This window comes from Hyperoodon ampullatus (genome assembly GCF_949752795.1).
Source record: "Hyperoodon ampullatus genome assembly, chromosome: 6".
In the NCBI taxonomy this organism is placed as follows: domain Eukaryota; kingdom Metazoa; phylum Chordata; class Mammalia; order Artiodactyla; family Ziphiidae; genus Hyperoodon; species Hyperoodon ampullatus.
The window spans coordinates 58788986-58811436 of NC_136919.1; the positions used below are offsets into that span (position 1 = coordinate 58788986).

The window sequence follows — 22451 nt, forward strand, 5'->3', positions numbered from 1 at the left end:
GCATCTGAATGGTGTTGATGAATTGCCCTGAATCCCTGAGCCGTGTTCATCAAGCAGGAGACGTGTGTACGATGTCAGAGGGTCAGACTGACCCAGAACTTTGGATTCCAACAAATCAGGGATGGAATCTACTTCCACCTGTGCTTTCTAACTTTGGGCAAGTTGCCCACTTTGAATGTCAATTTCTTTATCTGTAAAATGGGACAGCAACTTTGATAATAGCTTCCAGTAGTTACTGGATGCTTGTTATGTACAAGGTACTGTATAAGAACTTCACATGTACTTACTCATTAATCCTCATGGCAACCTAAGATAGATGGACTATGATTATGTCCTTTTATATATAGGTTAATGAAGTAATGTGACCAAGGTCACACAGCTAGTCAGTAGAGATCCAGGATTCAATCCTAAGTGGTCTCGAGAGTTTTGACTCTGTTCTTACTTTCTACCTTGCAAAGGTGCTGGGAGCAAAATACCACATGGTAGCTGTCATCATTATTACTGTTGTCACTGTTGTTATAATGTTATTTCTCTTGCACAAGAGAGGCCAATAGGAAGAATGGGTCTTCAGGATTCTTTCTTTTTTGGCCTATTTGTGGTTCCTTGAAATGACTGCTATTACTATACCCGAATCACAGCAACTATTTTGGTATTCACTTGTGCTTGCTTTATCCCACACTCACAATAAGTAACAGCTTGGTTTCATGCAGCTCAACATTCCCCAGGCCACAGAAAACTTTCTAGGTGCCCTCTGATCCTCAGAACACACTGTATATTTTTCTAGTTAAAAAAATGGAAACAGTGGGGGCAACCTGGTAACTAAATTCTGAGTAAGAACAGTGGAATCCATATGACTTCCAAAAAATTGTGGAGAGGATTTCTATCCCATGCCACGTGGAGGTCAACTGAGTTCCTAATTCTGGACCATCATTCATTCATAAATTACTAGAAAAACCCTCATGTTCTATGAATTTTCTCTCTTTTCCTTTCATGTCCCACTTGACTCCATACCCTCTACTCTTCACTCTCAAAGAGTGAGGAATACTTTTCTCATGGATCGATATTCTATCTTTAGAAAGGATCAAAGATTTCTATCTGAAGTAACTGGTATCTTCTTAGCTGTACATAAACTACTCAATTCATTTCTATAGTGTGCATAAGGTAGAGAGAAAGAATAAAAAGTTCTTTCATAGTTTGGTGAGAAAATCTTTTCTTATTCTAGTAAAGAGTACGTTATGGCCACCTTCGACCATCTGGGTCCGCTACACTGTCACCTGATTCCACCTCTTAGTGCAGTTTTAGCACTGGAAAACTCTTATACAGGGCCTATAACCAAGCCCTCTAACAAGTGCCTTACATACATTCACTCATTAATGTGCACAGAACCTCACTGAGGTAGGTATTATTTCATCCTTACCTTACGGACAAGGAACCAAGGACAGGCAGGGGTTGAGTGACTCACTCAAGTACACATAACTGCTAAGTAGCAGAATCAGGATTTGAACTTAGGAAGTCTGGCTCTAGATCCTACGTTCTGACTCCCTATACGAGTTTCTGGAGTCCACCTGTTTACGATAAACACTGAGCTCGAAGTTGGGAAGCATTACTTTTCAGGCTTTTAGTTTGAGCTCTGCTAGCCATGGCTACTTGGGCAAGTCACCTTCGACCTGTCTTCCTTCGCAGATAAGATGAAGGAATATTACATTCTGGGATTCTACAACCCCAGTCACTGAGGGAGACTCATTTGTCAAATTGTTAGATTCTAGACAAGTCTGTCAGCCAAACTCCTCACCACTTTCTGGCGTTTTAGAGTGTAAAGAATGAAGCCCTGCCATCTTTTGGTACTGAAACTACTGATACAGCCGACTGGGAAGTGATGAGAATTTGATGGCCACCAAGCTCTTCATGTGACCATGATGCCTCAGTCCCTGGAAGCGAAAGAATCCAGCTTCCAGTAACTGGTTGGCAAAACTGTCTACAACAAACAAGGATTCCCAATGATTCTTGAGGACGATGCACTCACAGTAAAGTCTCTTGGTCCATCAGCATTATCTGCCATGGACCTGGGCACAGGAATTTGGACTGGAAACCCCCCCTGTGCTTCATTGTTTAAACTGGCTTTTCAGGAAGAGAGAGTTCTTTATGAACAAATGGGTGCATTTGATGTTCAGAAAACCCATCCATTTCAGACACTGGTCTGTCCAGAGAGGAGGATTTGGGGCTCCCAAATGCAATAGATAGCAAACAATGAAACAATTACGGGACTGGCATAAACGTTGGGATAGGCTGACATTTAGAGTTTGCCTATGCTCAGAGAGACAATGGACAGGGAATTTTACACATCGGAGGATGAAAAGATGCAGCAAGATGTCATGACCAAGCATGTAAGATTTCAACGCACTACCTTTCTGTGTGTCAAGAGAAAGGAATACAATCCATGGGCCCACTTTCTAGACCTAAATATGCAGCTGCAGCAAGACCGTGTGTGGTGAAAAGTAGTCCACATCATGCCAACCCTGTTCTGCCCAGCAACCCTCCTGGAGAAGTTAAGCATGCAGGGGTGAGCTGGAAAACAGCACTTTTTTTTTTTCTAGATCAAGGGGAGGTCAATCCAGCGCACAGGTGGTTTCACTTCACTCCACCGTGGGTCAGTTATATCATCAACCTCCATTAAATGAAAGATGAAGTGCATGACAGTGCCCATTTCCACAGAAGGTGTTTCTAGGTGTGCCTGGGATGGGCCTTCAGAAGGCCCGTGGAAGCGACTAGCAGGTAACGTAGGAGAAAAATGGAAGCTTTCCTGGCCCCCAAACTCTTATCTTACCGTCTGCCCCCGGTTGCAAACAAACAGCCTACCATGAGTGCCAAAAAGGAAAAGCCACAAAATCGAGCTTGACAGTGGGGAGCGTCTTGTGAGGAAGATCTGGCTCCGTTATCAGCTTCTCTCCCACACCATAATTCTGGCATCACTTTCCTCACAAAAAGAGCATTGATAAATGGTATCTGTCTAGTTGTGGTGGATTTTACATCAATAAATACCTTGCTTATAACAGTTTCCTTCTGTGATTTTCCATAGCGTGATGGAGCTAAAATTGTACAAGCTCTGGGCATTGCAGTCTTTGATTTTTGCCAGCTTGCTCATCTGCAGAAGGAGTTGAGGCAGTTGAAGTGTGGTCCTTGGGTGGGAGTGGAGGTGGGGGTGGGATGGGCCATAGACCACCCACAGAGGTTTTGTTAATGCCGGGAAATTTCCCAGTAAATGCGTCAGTGATGCATAAGCTTCATTTTCTATTATTGAGAACTTTAACTCAATTTCTCAAAGAGCATCCTGGATGTATTCAGCAATCTACAGAGTCCTCCCACATACACTTGAGTTGAAAAAAGGAGGAACCCGTGTCTGGCATGTGGGGTTTTGCCAAGGCCAGGGCATACATATCCTTTCTGTTTACTCCTTAAACCTCAAAACAGCTTGTGTGTCAGTTCCCAAACTGAGATTTCCCTGTGATGTTGCTGTTTCTGTGTGCTAAGCCAATCTTGCAATGACATCTGCACAATAAGCAAGTATCTGGAGGACTGATTAGATAGTGGCGCCCTGAAAACCAACCCCCTGGAGTATCTCACAGGGCAAGAGATGAAGAGGTGGCTTATAAGATGAAATAAAGAGAGAGTAATAATTCAGTGTCTTGTATTTACATAACTCCAAGTTACACGGAACTCGGAGAACTTTGCAAAACTGTGTTATCTGAGAGCTCTTGACCCTGAGTTTGCAGCTGAAGGAGATGGAGGAGGTATTAGTGATCCTTCTGTTTTTCAGAGTTTTCTACCATTGCCTGAAGATGCAACACAAATACATTGCCCTACGTTCTCGGTCCCTGTTTTGCATCTCTTGAGCCATCAGAACTGTCTGAGGGCAGCATGGTACCTTGGAGAGGACAGGGAAGTTACAGATAAATGATCGAGTTTCAAGTTCTTGTGTCACTCACAGGGACAAAGATCCAACAAAGCTGGTAGTAAATAACCTGACCTATTTTAAACAGTTGGTAGAGTGGTTATCGCATTACATCATTATGGGACATAAATATGTCAGCTTCCTGTTAATTAATTGAGAGCAACCAGAAATGCTCTTGTAATACATGGGAATCAAGCACTTTTAGGCTCATCTGGAAGACTGAAAGGTGACAGAAAGCAGGACACAAAGCTGTCCCAAGGGCTTCTGAAAAACCTGGATTGGGACTTTAGGGGCACTATCTAAGTAGTCTATCAATAATATGTTTGATTAGAATTTTAGGAAAAAATACTTTGACATCTATAAGAACAAGAGACTCACTGAGCTCAGTGATCACCTTCTCTGGGTCACCCTCCCTGATTTGGATTAGGTGACTCATCTCAGTGTTCCCAGAAGACAGTCATCCACATCTCTGCTATGGCCATTGTGATTGTGCATTGTCATGATCTATTTGTGTACTGACCTCCCAATTAGCTGTTAGTGCCTGGCCCCAGGGTCTATGTCCCAGACTTGTTTGTTTCTTCAGGGCCTGCAACACAGCAAGAATTTAATAAATGTGTGCTGAATTGAGCTGGATTTTCCCTTAACCAGCAGAAAATGCTCCCTCTCCCTGGGGGCTAGAGCTTATTGAATGAGATATAGTCAAGGGCCAGGTATTCTTGGCTTAGACTGGACAGCCCCTTCCCTTTGTAACAGAGTTTCTCTCTCCTTCCTTAAGGAAAAATGTTGAGAGCCCCAGTTCCTTAAAGCACATACAAATCCACCCACATCCTCCAACCCAGGCACAACTTCTTACAGAGATATATATTTAAGAAAACACACACAAATGACACAGCCAATACCTATTACTATTCACTGAGTGCTTCATGTGTGCTAGGTGCTATATCAAGCACTCAACATACATATCCGCACAACAATTATCCAAGAGTTAAAGACAGAGGATCTGAAGCTCTGAAAAGTTAAACCATCTACTCAAGGCCAGTGAGCGAGTAAAATCCCAGATCTGTACGATTCCCAAGCCCGTGCTCTTAAGGCTAGAATGAAGGCATGGGGATCAGTCACTCATACCTTAGTGTGAATTAGCTTAGGTAGTTCTGTTTTCCTAACTGTTAAGTTGAGCGGAACTGAATGAATTGGTGGCCGGGGTGCGGGCAGGGAGAAAAAGAGCTGAAAGAATTGGGGTCCTGGCACAAGTGGTAGAGAAAGGTCATCTGGGAATTTGGATAGTAAGAGGGCAAGGTGATTAGGATTAAGTCTCTGGGGCAGAGAAGAAAGAGGTACTAGGAAAGAGGTTCTCAGAGAAGAGAGTGGCATGGAAAAGGAGGTAGGGAGCCAGGGTCGCATGGGGGACCCTGCGGAAAGAGAAGTGTGTGTGTGTGTGTGTGTGTGTGTGTGTGTGTGTGTGTATGTGTAAGAGAGTAATGGTGTTGGTAATTTACAACACACACAGGCCATCAGCTAAGCATAAACTAAGCCAGTGGTTGTTAGCAGTGGCAGAGCAAAGATGCAAAGCTCCAAGGTAGCCACCAATGTCTTCCAGATTCATAAGCCCAGGCTGCATCTCTCTGGAGGACTTGGTATTTCTTTATAAAAATGTTTTCTTAGGAACTGAGTGCTTTACCTAATGACTCAGTGCTGGATTTTAAGAAATCCACTTTAGGTTTATTTGATTTTTCTTTTAGCATGGTTCATTTATTTCCTCTATATTTGGTTTTGCCCTGAGATGTGTATGTTCAAGAGAATTTTTCACTATCCCTTAAGAATTAGCTTTTACCAAGAGTCTAGTTCTACCTTTGGCAATTGAGGTATGAGATGAAAGCTAACTGCTGAAGATAAAGAAAGAAGAACCTGTAAATTTACCTTTGTTATCTTCACTAGGCTATAAACGACTATGGGGCTAGGAGGACTGGTTCTTTTCACTGTGGTAATTCCCATACGTAGAGCTTAGTGCCTAGAATAGGATAGGGGATGGGTGGATAAAGGGATGGGTGGAAGGAGGGAGGAAGGGATGGAGGGATTAGATGGAGAGAGGGATGGAGAAATGGAGGGAGATGATGAGGGAGGAATGGAAGATGTGCAAACATCATGAATAGAGGCAAAGAGTGAAGCATAAGCTCTTTAGTAACAACTTTGGAATTAAACATACTTTGTTCCAAATATGAACCTGCCGCTGGCTAGTTATACGATCCCTCTAAAGACCCAGTTTCCTCAGCTGTAAAGTTAGAACAGGAATAGTAAATCCTCATAAAGCTGTGGGGAAGATTAAACAAAATAATGTATGGGAAGAGATGAACACAGTGCCCGGCATACTGTAAACCCCCAATAAATGGAAGCTATTAGGGAAACCCTACCTTGCTCAAAGATGGCCCATGAAGATGTGTGAGGATGTAGGGGCAAGAGGCCCTTAACTTGTCTGTATCCTGGGCTGGATTTTACTTCATCTTTTCTTTCCTTCTCTCTCCCACAAGTATTTGAGGAGACAACTGGGTAGGAATAACACTATTTATGTAAGCTTTCTGATTTCTCCCTGACCTCTCACAGGCTTTTCCAACCATCAGGACACAGCTGCTCATTTCCAGGACTCATGTCTCACTTGCCCACGGGCCTTATTTCCTTCAGTCATGTCACACAGGATATTAACTTTTTAGGAATATTTGGACTCTGACCCCTCTGCTCCCACTTCATTAGTTCATTCCTGTTTTTACAAAACACACCTTATTGGATTAGGTGTTAAAATAAAATCGAATATCCCAACAACTGCTACCTTCTGCAGGCGTGATGGAACCCACGAGCACCAGCTGCTCTGCTTTCTGTTCTAGAACTGCCCAAGAGATGGGGCAAAGGCTGTACAGAAAGCTGCCGTGAAGCTCGGTTCTATCCACGCCCTCCCCATTACTCGGCTCCCACACTAGCTGGTTAAGAAAATGAAGGAATAAACTGCAATGACTGTGAAATAAACATGAAGGTCTTTTTATATCATATGTTTTCCTGAATAGGGAACTAACAGGGATGGCAAACGCTTATATTTTTGAGCATCTGCTCTATGAGGTAGGAACTGGCTGAGTGTTTTTTGAATGTGACCATCCTCACAACCCCTCCTCCCCCTGGTTCAGACAATTATATCTGTTTTACAGTTGAGGACAACTGAGTCTTAGAGAGGTTAAAGGAGCCAATCCAACGCCACAAAGCAAGTAAAGGAGCCAAGATCTATCTAACCTCACAACCCACAATTTCTCCCTAATTCCGGGCCTTCTCCCGATTCCCAGTGGGGAATATTTAGCTCTGGCAATGCCAAGTCTCCTTTGGTTCTTATCCTGAAGTCACCCCAAGTATTGCCAAGATTCCTCTTAGGAAAAATATGGTGTCTGATTAAAAAAAAATCATGCTAAGATGATAATGAACTACCAGAGGCACACCATCAAAGCAAGCCATGGCTTTGGTGTTTATCACCATTGCTAATAGTGGAAAAAGTGTCAAGTTCTATGCAACCTGGGTGGAGGGTCCTTTGTGGCTCTTTGAAAGACATGAATAGCGACCTCTGGCCAGCCAGAAAGGCGGCTGTGTCTATCCACTTGGGAACCAGAGTCGACAGCAGTATGTGACAGAGAATGTACCACCTTTCACGGTTCTAATGTAGAGCCAATCGCCTGTGTTTGTGTCTGTCTAGGTCCCTTGGATAGTCACTCCACCAGGAAAACTAGAAGCCCTGCTCAATACGCTATAATGGCCTATATGGGAAAAGAATCTAAAAAAAGTGTGGATATGTGTATATGTATAACTGATTCACTCTGCTGTACACCTGAAACTAACACAACATGGTAAATCAACTATGCTCCAATAAATACTTTTAAAACAGAATACTTTCAAACTTCAAAAAAAAAAAAAATACCCTAGGAACCCCATGAAAAAGCAGTGAGCATCTGGTGGGTCTGGAAGCTGTGTTAATCCAGTGACAATCACTCTAGACCTTTTTGTGTCACTAACACAAACACCAAACAAAATTCCTTTCATTCCTGGTAGAGATAATTAGGCACAAAGATGAAGAAAAAAAGAAATGGCAAAGACAAGAATAAAGGAAGAACACTGATTCACCACAGGAAAAAGTCCAGTAGTTAGCTGGACTCTGCTTTGTAACAGATCTTTCTGTAAGTGTGGCAGATAACCCAAGAACTTCCTGACCTTGGACTGGCACCATGAAGGGAGTAATATTTCCAGAAGGATGAACTGTTTCTGAACGGTATTCCTCCCCAGGTTTCTGAGCACAAATCAGAGCATTCTCTTTTGCACTCCCTCATTTTTATGTTGCCTAAACATCTCTTTGTCTCTATCTCTTTCTCCAGTCCTTTCCCTACTTCTTTGTTTTCCAAGTTTAAGAAACACAGCAGCAGAGCAGATTTCTAACTCTGAGGTCATAGAAAATCTCTTCATCTCAAATTGCGCGAGGCCTTCTTTCAAAATTTCCAAAGAAGGTATCGGGTACACTTAGGCAGCAATAATTCTCATTTCAAAGCTTTGGCTGAATCATTGCTTGCCTTTAAATCATTACTTCAGTACGTTAGAAACACTGGATTATAGGGAAAGGCAAAAAAAAAAAAAAAAAAATAGTAGACAAGATTTACTTCGGGAGTCTCCACTCTACTTCTGCTGATAGATTTGTAAGCTAGAAGGTTTGTGAACTGTAAAACTCCAATGTTTCATCACCATACCCATAGCAGAAAGCTAACTGGTGGTGATATTTCCATCCCCATGGTGCTTATGAGCAATGGGACTGATGACTGGTACAGATATGTCAGCTCTTAAAGCAGTGAAGAATGCAGGAGGTTGTTTAGTTTAATAACTATACTTAGGAGGGTAGTACCCAAGATTAAAAAAATGTAATGGCTTCTCCAGGACCATTCCCCAAACTCTGACTTTACTTGTTTCAGGGAACAAGGTGGGTTTGTTCACCCCTGTATCCCTAGCACAATGCCCGGCACAAAGTAGTCGTTCAATAAATATTTGTTCAATGGAGGTTGAATGAAGACAAGTTGTAGTTATAAGGCATTATAGTAAAGAGCACTGTAAAATTCTAAATCCAGGGATGAAGAACATTTTGTATCCTTTTACATATGGACAAACAACATTAAGGGATTCTAAAAATGTTCATCATTTCAGTGTTTCACCATCCTTGCTGACTGAATGCTCTCACCTACATTTTTCTTGTGGAAATATAAGTCTTGTCCCCTGTAGACTTCTCACGGCTTCTTAATTTATAGTTAAAGCCAGTTCCTGTTTTGTGACTTATAGAGGTGCTTTGTCTTGGGGACTTAAATTTGACTCAAGGTATTTTCCTAATATAATTCACCTTTTCTTTCTTTTTGAAAAGATTCAGTTCTGTGGATAATTATCATAACCTTCAAGGAACCACAAAATGTCAGAACGGGAAGGGCCTCAGGGATCATCGAGCTGCACCTCTCATTCCTTCCTTTGTGATACCCTTCCTTGGAGCTCTATCCTCCTGCCAGGTGGATGGGCTGAGTCCACATCATACTGGGTTGAATGTGGAGGCATACAAAATGCTAACATACCTAGGACAAGAGGTCTTTATTAATTTCACTGAAAATAGAATGGTGTAGAATACACAGAGCACACTACTTATTTGAGACATTGCATGAGAAAAAGAGCAGATGCCTATAAGACAATAAAAGCTAGCCACTGTTACTACTTTAGCTCTGTTGGATGAGCAGCCAGAGTCATCTTTCTCCAAGCAAATCTGACTGTTCCACTCCCCTGTTTAACTCCCCTTAATGGCTCTCCATTGCCTATAGGACGTAAAGTCCAAACAACTTAACTTAGCGTACTGGGCTATCCTGGAGCTGGCCCCTGCCCCCCCTCTAACACTAGCTTCCATTTCTTGTCCTTTCCTTTGTGTCCATGTTTCTCTTTCTGCCTGTAACTTCTCTTCTCTCCCTTCTTCACCTGGGTAACTCCTGCTTATGCGTTATGATTCAGCACAGGCATCACCTCCACCAGGAAGCCTTCCCCTCAGCCTCACACTCCCACAGAACCTTGTGCTTGCCTCACTCACAAAAGTTACTGTTTTGAAATCTTCCTCCTATAACTGGTAACTCCGTTAGAACAGGTTTTGTCTTCTAGTCATTTCTGAGGACCAAATACAAGCAGACTGCTGTGCATAAAGATGCCCAGTGCATTTTTATGTTTTACTGAATTGAGATGTAAAACACTTTCTGCCGTATTTTTTGTTGTGCAGAAGGTTAGTTTCAGTCAGTGGTTTGTATAATGACTTTGCCAGGGTCCAGGCAGAATTATGCGGTCTAAAAGGCTGTCCAACCACATCGATGTTAAGAAACAAGGAAAGCTTCCCTCATCAAGTGACATGATGAGAAGGTAGATCCAATCCCTTGATTTTTACCCCAGATTCATGCAACAGCTAAATCTACGCTTGTAACTTCTAATACCAGCAAAGCTCATTTCACAGAGGTCTGTGGTTGATATAACAGGTGATGTGTAACCATGGAGAGGGCTCTCATTAGGAGAAATGAAGATTTAAGCCCCAAGGCAAGCATACATGTGATGTTTACCCTTGTTGAAGTCAAAATGCTGCTGGGGACAATTCTGATCACTAGGCCAGCACATTCCTGGGTAGAGAAATAGCAGAGGCTGCCACTGAGCCAATCAGGCCCAGCTGTTAAGGAACAGGTCTTGGCAGGTTCTTCTGTCCATCAGTGGAAGAAAAGAGAGACACAGTATAATTATGCATCTGGATTTACCAAAGAGGATGACAATAGTAGTAGTATTAGATTTCTAAGGACGTCTGAACATGGCCTCCAAATCTGGACTCAATTTCTGTGGACGTCAGTGAGCTTTGGTGTGCTTTTGCTTTGAGCACTTAAAAGTTAGCATGGACAGAGCCAAAAGGCAGCATATGGAAACTTTGGGAACCCAGCAAAAGATAAACCAATATTTAGAGAGCATGTTGAAACAGTAACCCTTAAGACAAGTTGTCAAAGGGGTCGGTTCCTGTAAAGCTTTGAAAGCTCCATCAAGTAAATTAAAACATGGTTGTGTAAAAGGGCAACACCTTCTGCTGTGGCCATTTTAGGCTAATATAAAAGAAAATTAGGAATTGGAAATCATTTGCTGCTAGTCCGCATGGATTTTGTTAGTGTACAATAAAATAGGCATTCTGCAGTCTGCTTTTAAAGAGGAGACTCTGTGATCTTTAAGACGTTTTTCCTTAACTTTCTCATTTCAGTTGGGATCCTCAAACTTCTTTTATAGTTCTTGCTGGTCCTAGGAACCACCCTAGGTCAGAGAAAAGGGAATGGGATTGGGGTGGGGGGCAGAAACCAAGTACTATTCCTGGAATTATGGGCTTCTTTCCCCCCCTTCACTGTTTATCTATTCTGCACCACTCAGCTGTTCTCTGTTGCAGAGAAATAAAAGTTTAGTTTAAAAAGTATGTTAGAACAAAGCTGCAGAAATTGCCTGGAATTTCCTTCATTTTCAGCCATCTGGCTTTCATTGCGTAGTTCTTTCCCCTCCTCCACGTACGTTTACCAAATCTTTTCAACACACGCTGGCCGAGCTATCAAATGTTTATAATTAATAACAGTCAGACTCCTTTTTTTTTTTTCTTTTAAGGGAGTGCTTTCTGGCTTTCCTTGGCTGCTCATGTCATAGCTATTATAAACCAGGGAGATGGTCAGTAAAGCTTAATTATTAAGACGTAGTTGAATAAAAGAGAAAATTGAATCAAATTTAAGTCCTGAATACAAACTAAAAATATTTCTCACCAAAAATGAAAGGAGAAGAGAATTAATTTTTCTAAGTGTCTACTATGATCCTATTTTAGAGATGAAGAATCTGAGGATCCGAAAAGGTGTATGAACTCTTGAAGGTCACAAAGCTAAATGTGACAGAGCAGGATTTGAACACAGGTCTTAACCTACCTGCGGGTTTTTAATTTGGTGGTCTCAGGGATGGGGAAGATGTTTAGTGCATGTTATGAAGGGAAAAATCAAGTTGCCAAACAATATGCATAATCTGATCTCATTTACAAAGGGAAGAAAATCTTATACATTTGTATATGTTCATGTATGTATACAAACAAATGGAAAAAGGTCTGGAAAAGTACCGAACCATTAACAGTGATTTTCTGTGGGGAGAAGAAGGGTGTGGAGCTGTAGAGTGTGGTGGTGAAAGGGGAGAATGTGCCTTTCTTTCTTCACGACTTCTGCTGTGCTTGAGTGTCAAAGAATGAGAATATTCATGTATCACTTGTAGAACTCTAATGCTTAGTTTTTAAATGAGGAACAGGAGGCTGACCACTTTCCTAACGACTGATCTTAGCTCCTTTTTGGATATTTCTTCCCTTACATGGATCTAACCCACCAGTGAAGGTGGGCAGGGTTGGGGGGCTTCTAGACACAGATTACTCAGAGGGTGGTAAAGGCGCCTAAAATAATTTTTCTTCCGTGTACTGATACCTTCTTTGCTATCAACTTGGATGCAAAATTCTCACAATTGTCAGCTCATAAGCAAAAATGGTCCTAATTTCTTCTGGCCAATGGTAGGCCAGGTTGTTAAGGGATTAATACCTGGCTTCACTGTACTACCTTCCAATGCTCCTGACAATCAAACCCCTCCCTGGGTGTCCACTCTCCCCTCTGATAAAAGCTTATTTTCATATTCTTACTCCGAGGATACTTTGCCATACATGGCTGCTAACATAACGGGTTATTTATCTTAAGGCTATTTATGTTTTAAATTGATACGTAAAGCCTTAAACATAAAGAAGAGACTCTAATAATAACACTTTCAGCACCATCTGTTGGGTGGGAGAGACAGGATAAGAAGGATGGAGGGGAGAGAGTGCACTTATTAGGGTCTAAGCATTGCTATGGACAAAATTTGACCCTAGTCCTTATACTCATTTATTCAATAAGCACTTAATAAGCACCTACTTCGTGTCAGACAGTATGCTAGGTGCTAGGTGGATAGAGAGGAGGATTAAGACATAAAGCTGACAGCAAGGACTTTAAAATCTAGTCCTCTTCCATACAGATGGCCAACAGGCACATGAAAAGATGGTCAATATCACTCATTATAAAATGCAAGCCAAAACTACAGTGAGGTACCACCTCACACTGGTCAGAGTGGCCACCATTATAAAGTCTACAAATAATAAATATTGGAGAGGGTGTGGAGAAAAGGGAACCCTCCTACACTGTTGGTGGGAATGTAAATTGGTGCAGCCACTATGGAGAACAGTCTGGCGGTTCCTTAAAAAACTAAACATAGAGTTACCATATGATCCAGCAATCCCACTCCTGGGCATGTATCTGGAGAAAACTCTAATTCGAAAAGATAGATACACCCCAATGTTCATAGCAGGACTATTTATGATAGCCAAGACATGGAAACAACCTAAATGTCCACTGACAGATGAATGGATAAAGAAGATGTGGTACATATATACAAAGGAATGTTACTTGCCATATAAAAGAATGAAATGATGCTATTTGCAGCAACATGGGTGGACCTAGAGACTATCATACTAAATGAAGCAAGTCAGCCAAAAACAAATATCATATGATATCACCTGTGTGTGGAATCTAAAAAGCGATACAAACAAACTTATTTACAGAACAGAAATAGACTCACAGACATAGAAGACAAACTTATGGATACCAGAGGAGGAATGGGGGGTCGGGGATAAATTGGGAGTTTGGGATTAATATATACACACTACTATATAGAAAATAGAGATACACACTACTATATATAAAATAGATAAACAACAAGGACTTACTGTATAGCACAGGGAACTATACTCAAATCTTGTGATAACCTATAATGGAAAAGACTCTGGAAAAGAATATGTATATGTGTGTGTGTGTGTGTGTATAATATATATACATAAAACTGAATCATTTTGCTATACACTTGAAACTAACATAACATTGTAAATTGACTATACTTCAATAAAAAATTAAATCTACATTAAAAAAATCTAGTCCTTTCCAATAGACAACTACTTTTTTTTTACGTGTCCTAAAAAATGCAAGCAGTCCATGTGCACACACAAATTGGTACAATCAAAATACCTCCTGTTTGAGAACACGGCCTTCCTGCTGTGAACAGCCAGGCATGAGAATATATCTGCCTGAACCTGGTGAAAGTTGGACATGTGCTTCTGATACCAGCTCTGTCAGTCACACAGAGGAAATCAGAAGGTGAGTTTCATCTCAGAAAGATTGCCCAGATAGGACGTTCCCTCTAGCCGTCTTTGGTATTCTCTGTGTGACCTGATATCACACACAAGAAGAAAAGCAGCTTCCTCTGGTGTTCAGTAAGACAAATAACTTCCTGGAAAAGCTACTTCTCTTAACCAGTGCCACCTCTTAGAGACATAAGCCCAGTGACCAAGACTCAGAACATCACTTCTGTATATCCCACAGAAAATGCTATGGTTTTTTTTTTTTTTTTTTTTTTTTGAACACATGGATATCAGCACAAGCCAAGAAACTAAAAGATAGTATACAGAAACTGGCAGCCCATCAGGGAGTACAGGGAGCACTGTAAATGTGCAGGGAACACTGATCCACGAACAATAAGAATTGTGAATTAAAGATTTAAATTAGTCCCAAATGAATAGAAGGTGCTTGGGAAAACGACGCACTGCCATGCCCCTACTAATACATTTTCTCTTTCATACACATCCGACATCAACATTCCAAAGGAGGGGTTTTCCCCGATGTCAGACTGGAATATTCCACAGGAGATGCACCTCTATACACTTCTCATTTTTAAGATGAAACTCGGTTTTGGCTCTTGGATGGGAGGTAAAGAGAGTGAGTCATATCAGGCCACTTTGGCCCCCTTTGTTGTTTCAATCAGCATCATTCTACAAACACTCAGCTATGTATAGTTGGCCCAAGAAAACCATGCCTGCACCCAGTAAGATATCCAGCCTGTCAGTCTGACGGTTCGCTGGTGGACATTAAAGCACTGAGTTGACCTGGAGCAAATGCAATAACGTTAAGTCCAAAAGAGTCCTTGTCCTGGAGACAAGGTTGTAAAAGGTTGTAAATTAAGCTTATCTAATTTAACCGTAATCAGTACTTGGAGGGTGGGAAGTCATGTCTTGTGTCCTATTCCCTCTGCTGCCCTAGGAAGGGAGGGGTTTAGGGGTTGTAAGTCCCAGAAGATGTGCAGTTTGTCCCAGGTACTGACTCCTCGGCCATGCCTCAGCTCATCACAGCATTTGGATGTCATTACACCACTGGAATGTGGTTAGAAAGACCCTCATGCTTGTTTTTAAAGTGACGGTAAATAAGCAGAACAGAAATGGTATCAATCATCAGCACAAAGCAGCAGTAACAGCAGTCTAATGCTCCTGCCTACAGAGCCATGAAGAGTTATGGGATTACTGGAGCAGGACGTGGTGACCTCAGATTATCTCGTGCAGCTAATTTATTTTGCAGATATGGAAACAGAAGGGGCAGACATCTTGCCCAGTGCCACACAGCTAGTGGGTGGCCGAGCTAGGATGAGAGGCCGGGCTTCCTGACCTGCTAGCCAAGGCCCTTGCAGGCTGTCCCTGCTGTATGCCTTCTGCTTCTTCCTATTAAGAAGACTGCAGTCAAATGGAGGGGTTTGGATCCCTTGCCCATGCAGCAAGGTCTTAGACTCACTGATAAACAGTGAGGTCAGGACAGAGATGTGCACAGGGATAGAAAAAGAGGTTTCTCAGGATTCTATGCACTGGATCTAGGTTTTTCTTAGCCCAGCTCTTGACTCTGTTTTACTGGCTATTACTCCCATGGGTGGGGTAGTGCTCCAAGCAGTGGCCGACTGATTTTCTGGTTGCCTTGGAGAATATGGCACTAGTGGCCCTCGTCACTTCTGCATTTGAAGAGGGAAGCCAGGCCCACCCTTCAGATCAATATACAGAATAACTCTGGTGATGAGCAGGAGAGTGTCACTGTGGGATGGCACCCTGAGATGATCCCAGGAGGCCTGCAGTCTGTATCCTCTAAGTCCCCGAGAAAGGCATCTAGTTGGCTGAGAAGTAAGACAAGCAGCATTAGCTTGGACAGAAAATTATCGTTAATTCCTGTAGGCAACACATTGCTTCTTACATGATACCTTGCAGAAACAGAAGAAATATCCTTCAGAAATAGCAACCCCCTCTGTATGTAGGACATGATCCGGGAACATTCTTCAGCCCATCAGCAGACTTGAAAGTCTGGCTTTGGTTCCTTAAATGTCTCCCCTTTGAAACCAGAATCATGGATGAGATGGTTTAGCTTCTACAGAGACTTGCTCCAAACACGTATATGAAGGAAAGTCTCTCAAAACCCCATAACGTTGCGTAGGCTGAAGCAGTGATTGGATTGATGAACTAAGACTCAAGGTTAGATAATAATGAGACCCAGGCAGGGCTGAACAACGAAATGCTCTAATTGATTTTATGCATGTGGAATGACAGACGCACACCCCCGATCATGCTATAATGAATCCGCATGCTGTGTGCATACAGATTTCATGGTGGGTCAATTATACCACCCAGATCCTTCAGTTCCTGCAATCCACAAGCCAATCTGTTACCAGGGTGGGAGGGCTCGGGGCACAGGCTGAAAGGTGGCAGAGACCATAAAGCCTGTGGTCAGTTCACATTCCCTCCAGGAGAAAGCAGCAGTGGGGCCTGTGCACATACCAGCCACACCACGGGGCTTTGCCTCAGCGCACAGAGCATGAGCTTCTGGACCCTGAGCATGACCACTGGGCTGGAATTCCAAAGCCCTGGTTTCAATTAAATTCAAGTGGATTTGACTAAAAGTTTGAACTGATGCTAATTGGTTTTCAAACCACTGGGTAACAATAAGCGTTCTGGTCTTGCCCATGGACAGATGTACCCTGTTCTGAACATGCTCCTGGGCAGCAGAGCGGCCAGTGCGCCCCTTACCTTGCTGGGCAGGGATCCAAACTGCAGGATTTCAGGAGCTGGGGCGGCCGCTGGCTGGTCACGCACAGGTTCTCATCCGCGGGCTCCCGTGTCTGTTTGTTCAGGCAGATCACCACCGCCTCCTGGACACCTGTGTACAGATCACACTGTCAAGGCCAGAGTGGGCATGTGGGCGGTGAGCAAGTGTAGACAGGGCAGCTGGTGGGAGGTCTCTGCGACTGGGAGGACTCGTTGTGTGTCAGGCAGTTGAAAGTCCGGGGCTGCCCATCTCGTCAGGCATCAATCCGTCTGGAGAAAGCACTCAGGAGTCTGTGCCCCTTAAGAAGGGCAACTCCGCCAAAGTGGGGAGGCTGCTCCCAGCACTGCTGAAACGCTTAAAAAGATGCCACCCGGCTATGCAGCCGCCAGTGCTGAAACAGGATAATTTAAAGCAGAAGGAGAGCAGGATGACCAAAGTAATGACCCCAAGACCTTCCTGTTGTATTCTAATCAACAGGAGATGAGGGTATTTGGAAGGCAGGCCCAGAGCTGTGTTTGAATGTCCAGCATTCTGTAAATTGCTGTGCTTCTGGGGCCTTGCATCTAGGGCTTTGCTGGTTTCCTTTTGATTCGGGTTCATTTCTTTAGTGACCTAGAGCAGCTTGGCAAGTTGGAACAAAGAAAGAGAACAAGATGCCTAATGACGAGTGACACCCATGGAAGACAATGTTCCCACTGCCACCCACATGCCCCTAACTACAGACCTAGTAAAACAGGAGTTTGAGGAGTGAATGGCATACAGTTACTTGGCGGCTCTTCCAAGGTGGGGTGTAGGATCTCTCATGGAGACTTTCATGGGACAGGGACACATGGTTACATGTGTCCAGGTATAATGGACATCCTTGTCTTGTTCCTGATCTTAGAGGAAAAGCTTTCAGTTTTTCACCGTTTTGTAGGATGTTAGCTGTGGGCTTGTCATATACGGCCTTTATTACGTTGAGGTACGTTCCCTCTATACTCACTTTGTTGAGAGTTTTTGTCATGAATGGATCTTTAATTTGGTCAAATGAATTGAATATCATTAAATTAAATTAAATTTAATGTAATATCCAGACATTTCATCCTGCTTCCCAGTCATAAAAGCAGTAGCAAAAATCCTCTGAACATTATTAGCCAAGTATTGAGGCTAGGATCCTGACATGCCCCATTCAATGCTCTCAACAACTCCATGAGGCAAGCACCGCTTTTATCCCCATTTTACAGATAAGGAAACTGAGGCTTAGAAGGGTGAAAAAACTTGCTAAGGTCATACAGTTGATAAATGGTGAAACTGTAGTGGCTGTGCCTTAGCACTGGAGCTTTAATGACTGACAACGTTAACATTCAAAAATACTAAGAGGATGTTATATCTGCTGGAGATCTTCAGGAATAAACTAGACGTTTGTCTGGAATCATCTCAGCAGAATTCAGTTTAAAGAAGAAGAGAGACAGGACATTCCTGATAATTTGCTTTCAGTCTTTCATAGCTATATATATAAAGATATGTACATCTAAAGGTACCTATGGGGCTTCCCTGGTGGCGCAGTGGTTGCGAGTCCGCCTGCCGATGCAGGGGACACGGGTTCGTGCCCCGGTCCGGGAAGATCCCACATGCCGCGGAGCGGCTGGGCCCGTGAGCCATGGCCGCTGAGCCTGCGCGTCCGGAGCCTGTGCTCCGCAACGGGAGAGGCCACAACAGTGAGAGGCCCGCGTACCGCCAAAAAAAATAAAAATAAAAAAAAAATAAAGGTACCTATGTGTTGTTAAATATTTGTATGCAGTTATAGCAGAGTATGTGACAATCCATATAATAGTTTTATATATAAATACACGTACATTTTCTTTTTAAAATTTTCTGCATTGCTTCATCAGATAGTACCTAATATAGTACGACAGACCTATCACTTCTCAGCCCTGTCACTTCCCTCCTCCTATCTACCCTGTGTTTCCCCAAGAAGTTATCACCCCAATCAACAGGCTAGTGCTTTCTGAGGTGATGTTACACTGACTTAGAGAGGTCACTCAGCAAGCCACCATTTAAAAAGTGACTTTTTTTTTTTTTTTTTTTTTGCGGTACACGGGCCTCTCACTGTTGTGGCCTCTCCCGTTGCGGAGCACAGGCTCCGGACGCGCAGGCTCAGCGGCCATGGCTCACGGGCCTAGCCGCTCTGCTGCATGTGGGATCTTCCCAGACCGGGGCACGAACCTGTCCCCTGCATCGGCAGGCAGACTCTCAACCACTGTGCCACCAGGGAAGCCCTAAAAAGTGACATTTTAAAGCCTGAATCAGAATCGCCTTTTTTCCTAGTAAGTCTGACAAATCAAACACTAAAAAAAAAAAAAAAAAAAATCAGTCACAATATTTTCCCTGTCAGCTTTCTTTTTTCTAAGCCTTTTACGAGCTTCAAAAATTTAATTTAAATATATCACGGCCAGTTCAGGGTGGAGCATTTGAGATTTATGCTAGACATTCAAGATATTCCATCATATTCTGGAATGCTAAGTCCAGGGTGTCCTCCTGGTTTCAGCTGGAGTGATCCACTTGAAATTCATGGTATGATGATATAGGAAAACACTTCACAAGAAACTGTTGATATCTTCATTGATACTTCCCCCTGGAACAGTTTGGCATTATTAAGGTCATGATGACAAGGCGCTAGATGAGGTGAACTGTTCCATACAGAATCCAGAGCTGTGATTCTGTTTGAAATTAAGGTTTCAATTCATTTGCCTGCCTGGTAGTATTCCAGAGATTCTAAATGTTACTCTAAAATAAAATATATTTTGGCTTTAGTCAGCTATTGAAAAGCTTCTGAATTCGAGTTGGCAATCCCTGAGGCAGGAAGTGACCACAGGGCTTTTGTCACCTGCCTTACTTGAAAAGGCTTGCTTGGGGCAGGGCATGTATTGGGGGTTTATGAGTAATGTGAGCTGTTTCCACTTTGTGAAATCCTTGTTTACAGAACTGAGGTCCTTTCAGGACTGCATGGAATGGGATTGCAAGGGTTAAAGTTTCTAAAATGACATCAGTAATCTTCTGAGACACATAGAACACATTTACATGACCCCAGCCAATAATCCTAGCTCAGGATAAAAGTCACCTTCGGGTTGGTTAAATGCTGAGATTAAGAAGCATTCTAGAGTTACTACCTTCTAATCTAACGTCTTCTAGAAGGATGCCCTTGGCCTCCGCAACACTGCATTCAGGGTCTGTTGTCATAGCATTCCTAGATGGGGGGTGCGGGAGGCTAAGGACACAGCTCCGTTGTAATGAGGGAGGATCTGGGACCAGCCCTGTGGTCAACACACAAGAAATTTTTGTGGTATTAATGAATGAGATGCCTAAAGGGCAGGGCATTCCAAAGCAGAGCGTGCAATTTGGGCCAAGGGGCGGTGGGAAGGAATGGGGGCCTGGAGGTAGCAACGTGGCGTGAGGGAACAGCCCTGGCATGGGGGTGTGGGAAGCTGGAGAGGGAAGATGTGTGAAGACTTCACCTGTCAGTTCACAGTATACTTGGCTCAGGGCAGTCGGGCCCGGGATGTGAGAAGTTAGCTCATCAAGTCTGTGCTACTTCCCAAATGGGCTAATTTTTGCCCTGAGAAGGACATTTTAAACCAACACAGAACACACGTGTATGTACGGTCCTTTCCGATTCTAAGTTTTCCTTTCTTGACAGAAGCAAAAGGAGAGGACTCATAAGGAAAAGGGAGCAAGATGCACAGAATTTCACCTTTTATACTTGCTGAAATCAATTTCAAGTTTTCCTTCGGTTAGAATTTTTTTTCCCCCCTGCGGTACACGGGTCTCTCACTGTTGTGGCCTCTCCCGTTGCGGAGCACAGGCTCTGGACGCACAGGCTCAGTGGCCATGGCTCACGGGCCCAGCCGCTCCGCGGCATGTGGGATCTTCCTGGACCGGGGCACGAACCCGTGTCCCCTGCGTCGGCAGGTGGACTCTCAACCACTGCGCCATCAGGGAAGCCCCTTCGGCGAGATTTTAACGTCGATTTTACCATCTAGGAGGTCAATAAAGCTGTTCAGGTTCAAATCTACTCTCCTTGACTACACCTATCCGTTCACATATGGAAAATTAAAATATAACCAGGAGATGTTAGTGAGACAACAGGACACAGATTTGAACAGGTTAGGCTCACTTTCAATCTTCCAGAAAATGGGATTTTCAGTGTTTATATCTCCCAGAATAGCAAAATTGTTACATGGTATTTGATGACAGCTTGGGGAAACGCAGCCACCAACTACAGCCTAAATTACTAACTAGTTCCTTCTGGTTGCTACCTCTGTTAGGTGAAAGGTTACTTTTGTGTCTATCCAATTTCATCTCTTGAGGTTGCAAAAACAATAAAATTAGCTAGACTGGTCTTATAACCCAAAATTGATTTAAAATCTATGTGTTAATCCTGCAGATTTTTGATTGGCTTCAGCAGGAATGATTAAAAATATCTTCAACCTTGTGGGTTATATTTTAGTGAAAGATCAAAGTTGGTAGTACCATAAAATGTTACTGCCAAACAATGACTTCAAAATATACATATCCCGTATACCAAAATAATTTTTTAGTGTGTCTGGGCATCATATGGACCATGTGACCTGAGCATATTTTCACCACTTTGGAATTTTCAACTTTTAACATTTTAGGCATAGATATATTACCTTGGCACAGTGACACAACTGTAGGTAAGTGTGCACAGTTGTTGACAGTTAAAGACCTAACTGGATGTAAATGATGTACACTTTATGTTATACAAAGATGCTCAGTTCCTACAAGCGGACATCATTTGTGTATGAAATATACAAATCTTATTTCCAGATCAACAGCTTCTGAAAACCTTTTAAATGAAAAACATTCCACATACTCTCTACGCTTTGAATTTTATACCCCTGGTTGATCAGCAGAATGGTTAGAATCTTAAAGATAAAGGTATCTGGTCATTTATATATTCCATTACAGCATCATTTTTCCCATCTGCTCATAAAGTTCAAGGCTTGACTTATAACTGAGAATCATAACTGAGAGATCATAAATAATCTTTTTCAAAGCACATTCATTTTAGACTAAAGATCATGATTGTTCAATTCAGGTGATCATGGAAATTGGGGATAAGATCATGGAAATTGGGGATAAACACACACCATCTGAACTCTAGAGTCATTGGCTATGTTGGAAAGAAGCAACTGTAGCCGCTGCTGTGTCCTTTCCACCTGGCCTCTGAGCTCCTGCTGGGGCTCAGAGATCACCAAAGCTTATTTAACACTTCTCCCTCATTAAGCATGGAAGAAAAGATGTCCTCATTGTGAGTGGAGGGCACCACAGAACATGGATTAGCGGAGTTCCAAGAAACTGTCTTCCAGAATCAGTTGGAAAATTCTAGGTTTTAAAATAATAGGCTCTCCATGAAAACACTTAAGAACTCCATGGTTTAGAATTGGAAGACT

At 42.8% G+C, this 22451-nt stretch overlaps 1 protein-coding gene across 2 annotated transcripts in view; it reads right to left on the reverse strand.

Moving 5' to 3' along the window:
* ADAMTSL1 (ADAMTS like 1) overlaps positions 1-22451 on the reverse strand; it is a gene marked incomplete at both ends in the record, with an annotated part of 469161 nt that overhangs the window by 210467 nt on the left and 236243 nt on the right. For both annotated transcript variants that reach the window (XM_079706140.1, XM_079706139.1), the window contains one exon: positions 16980-17109. In XM_079706140.1, coding sequence (XP_079562266.1) covers positions 16980-17109 — 130 coding nt within the window. The remainder of the gene's footprint in view (positions 1-16979; positions 17110-22451) is intronic.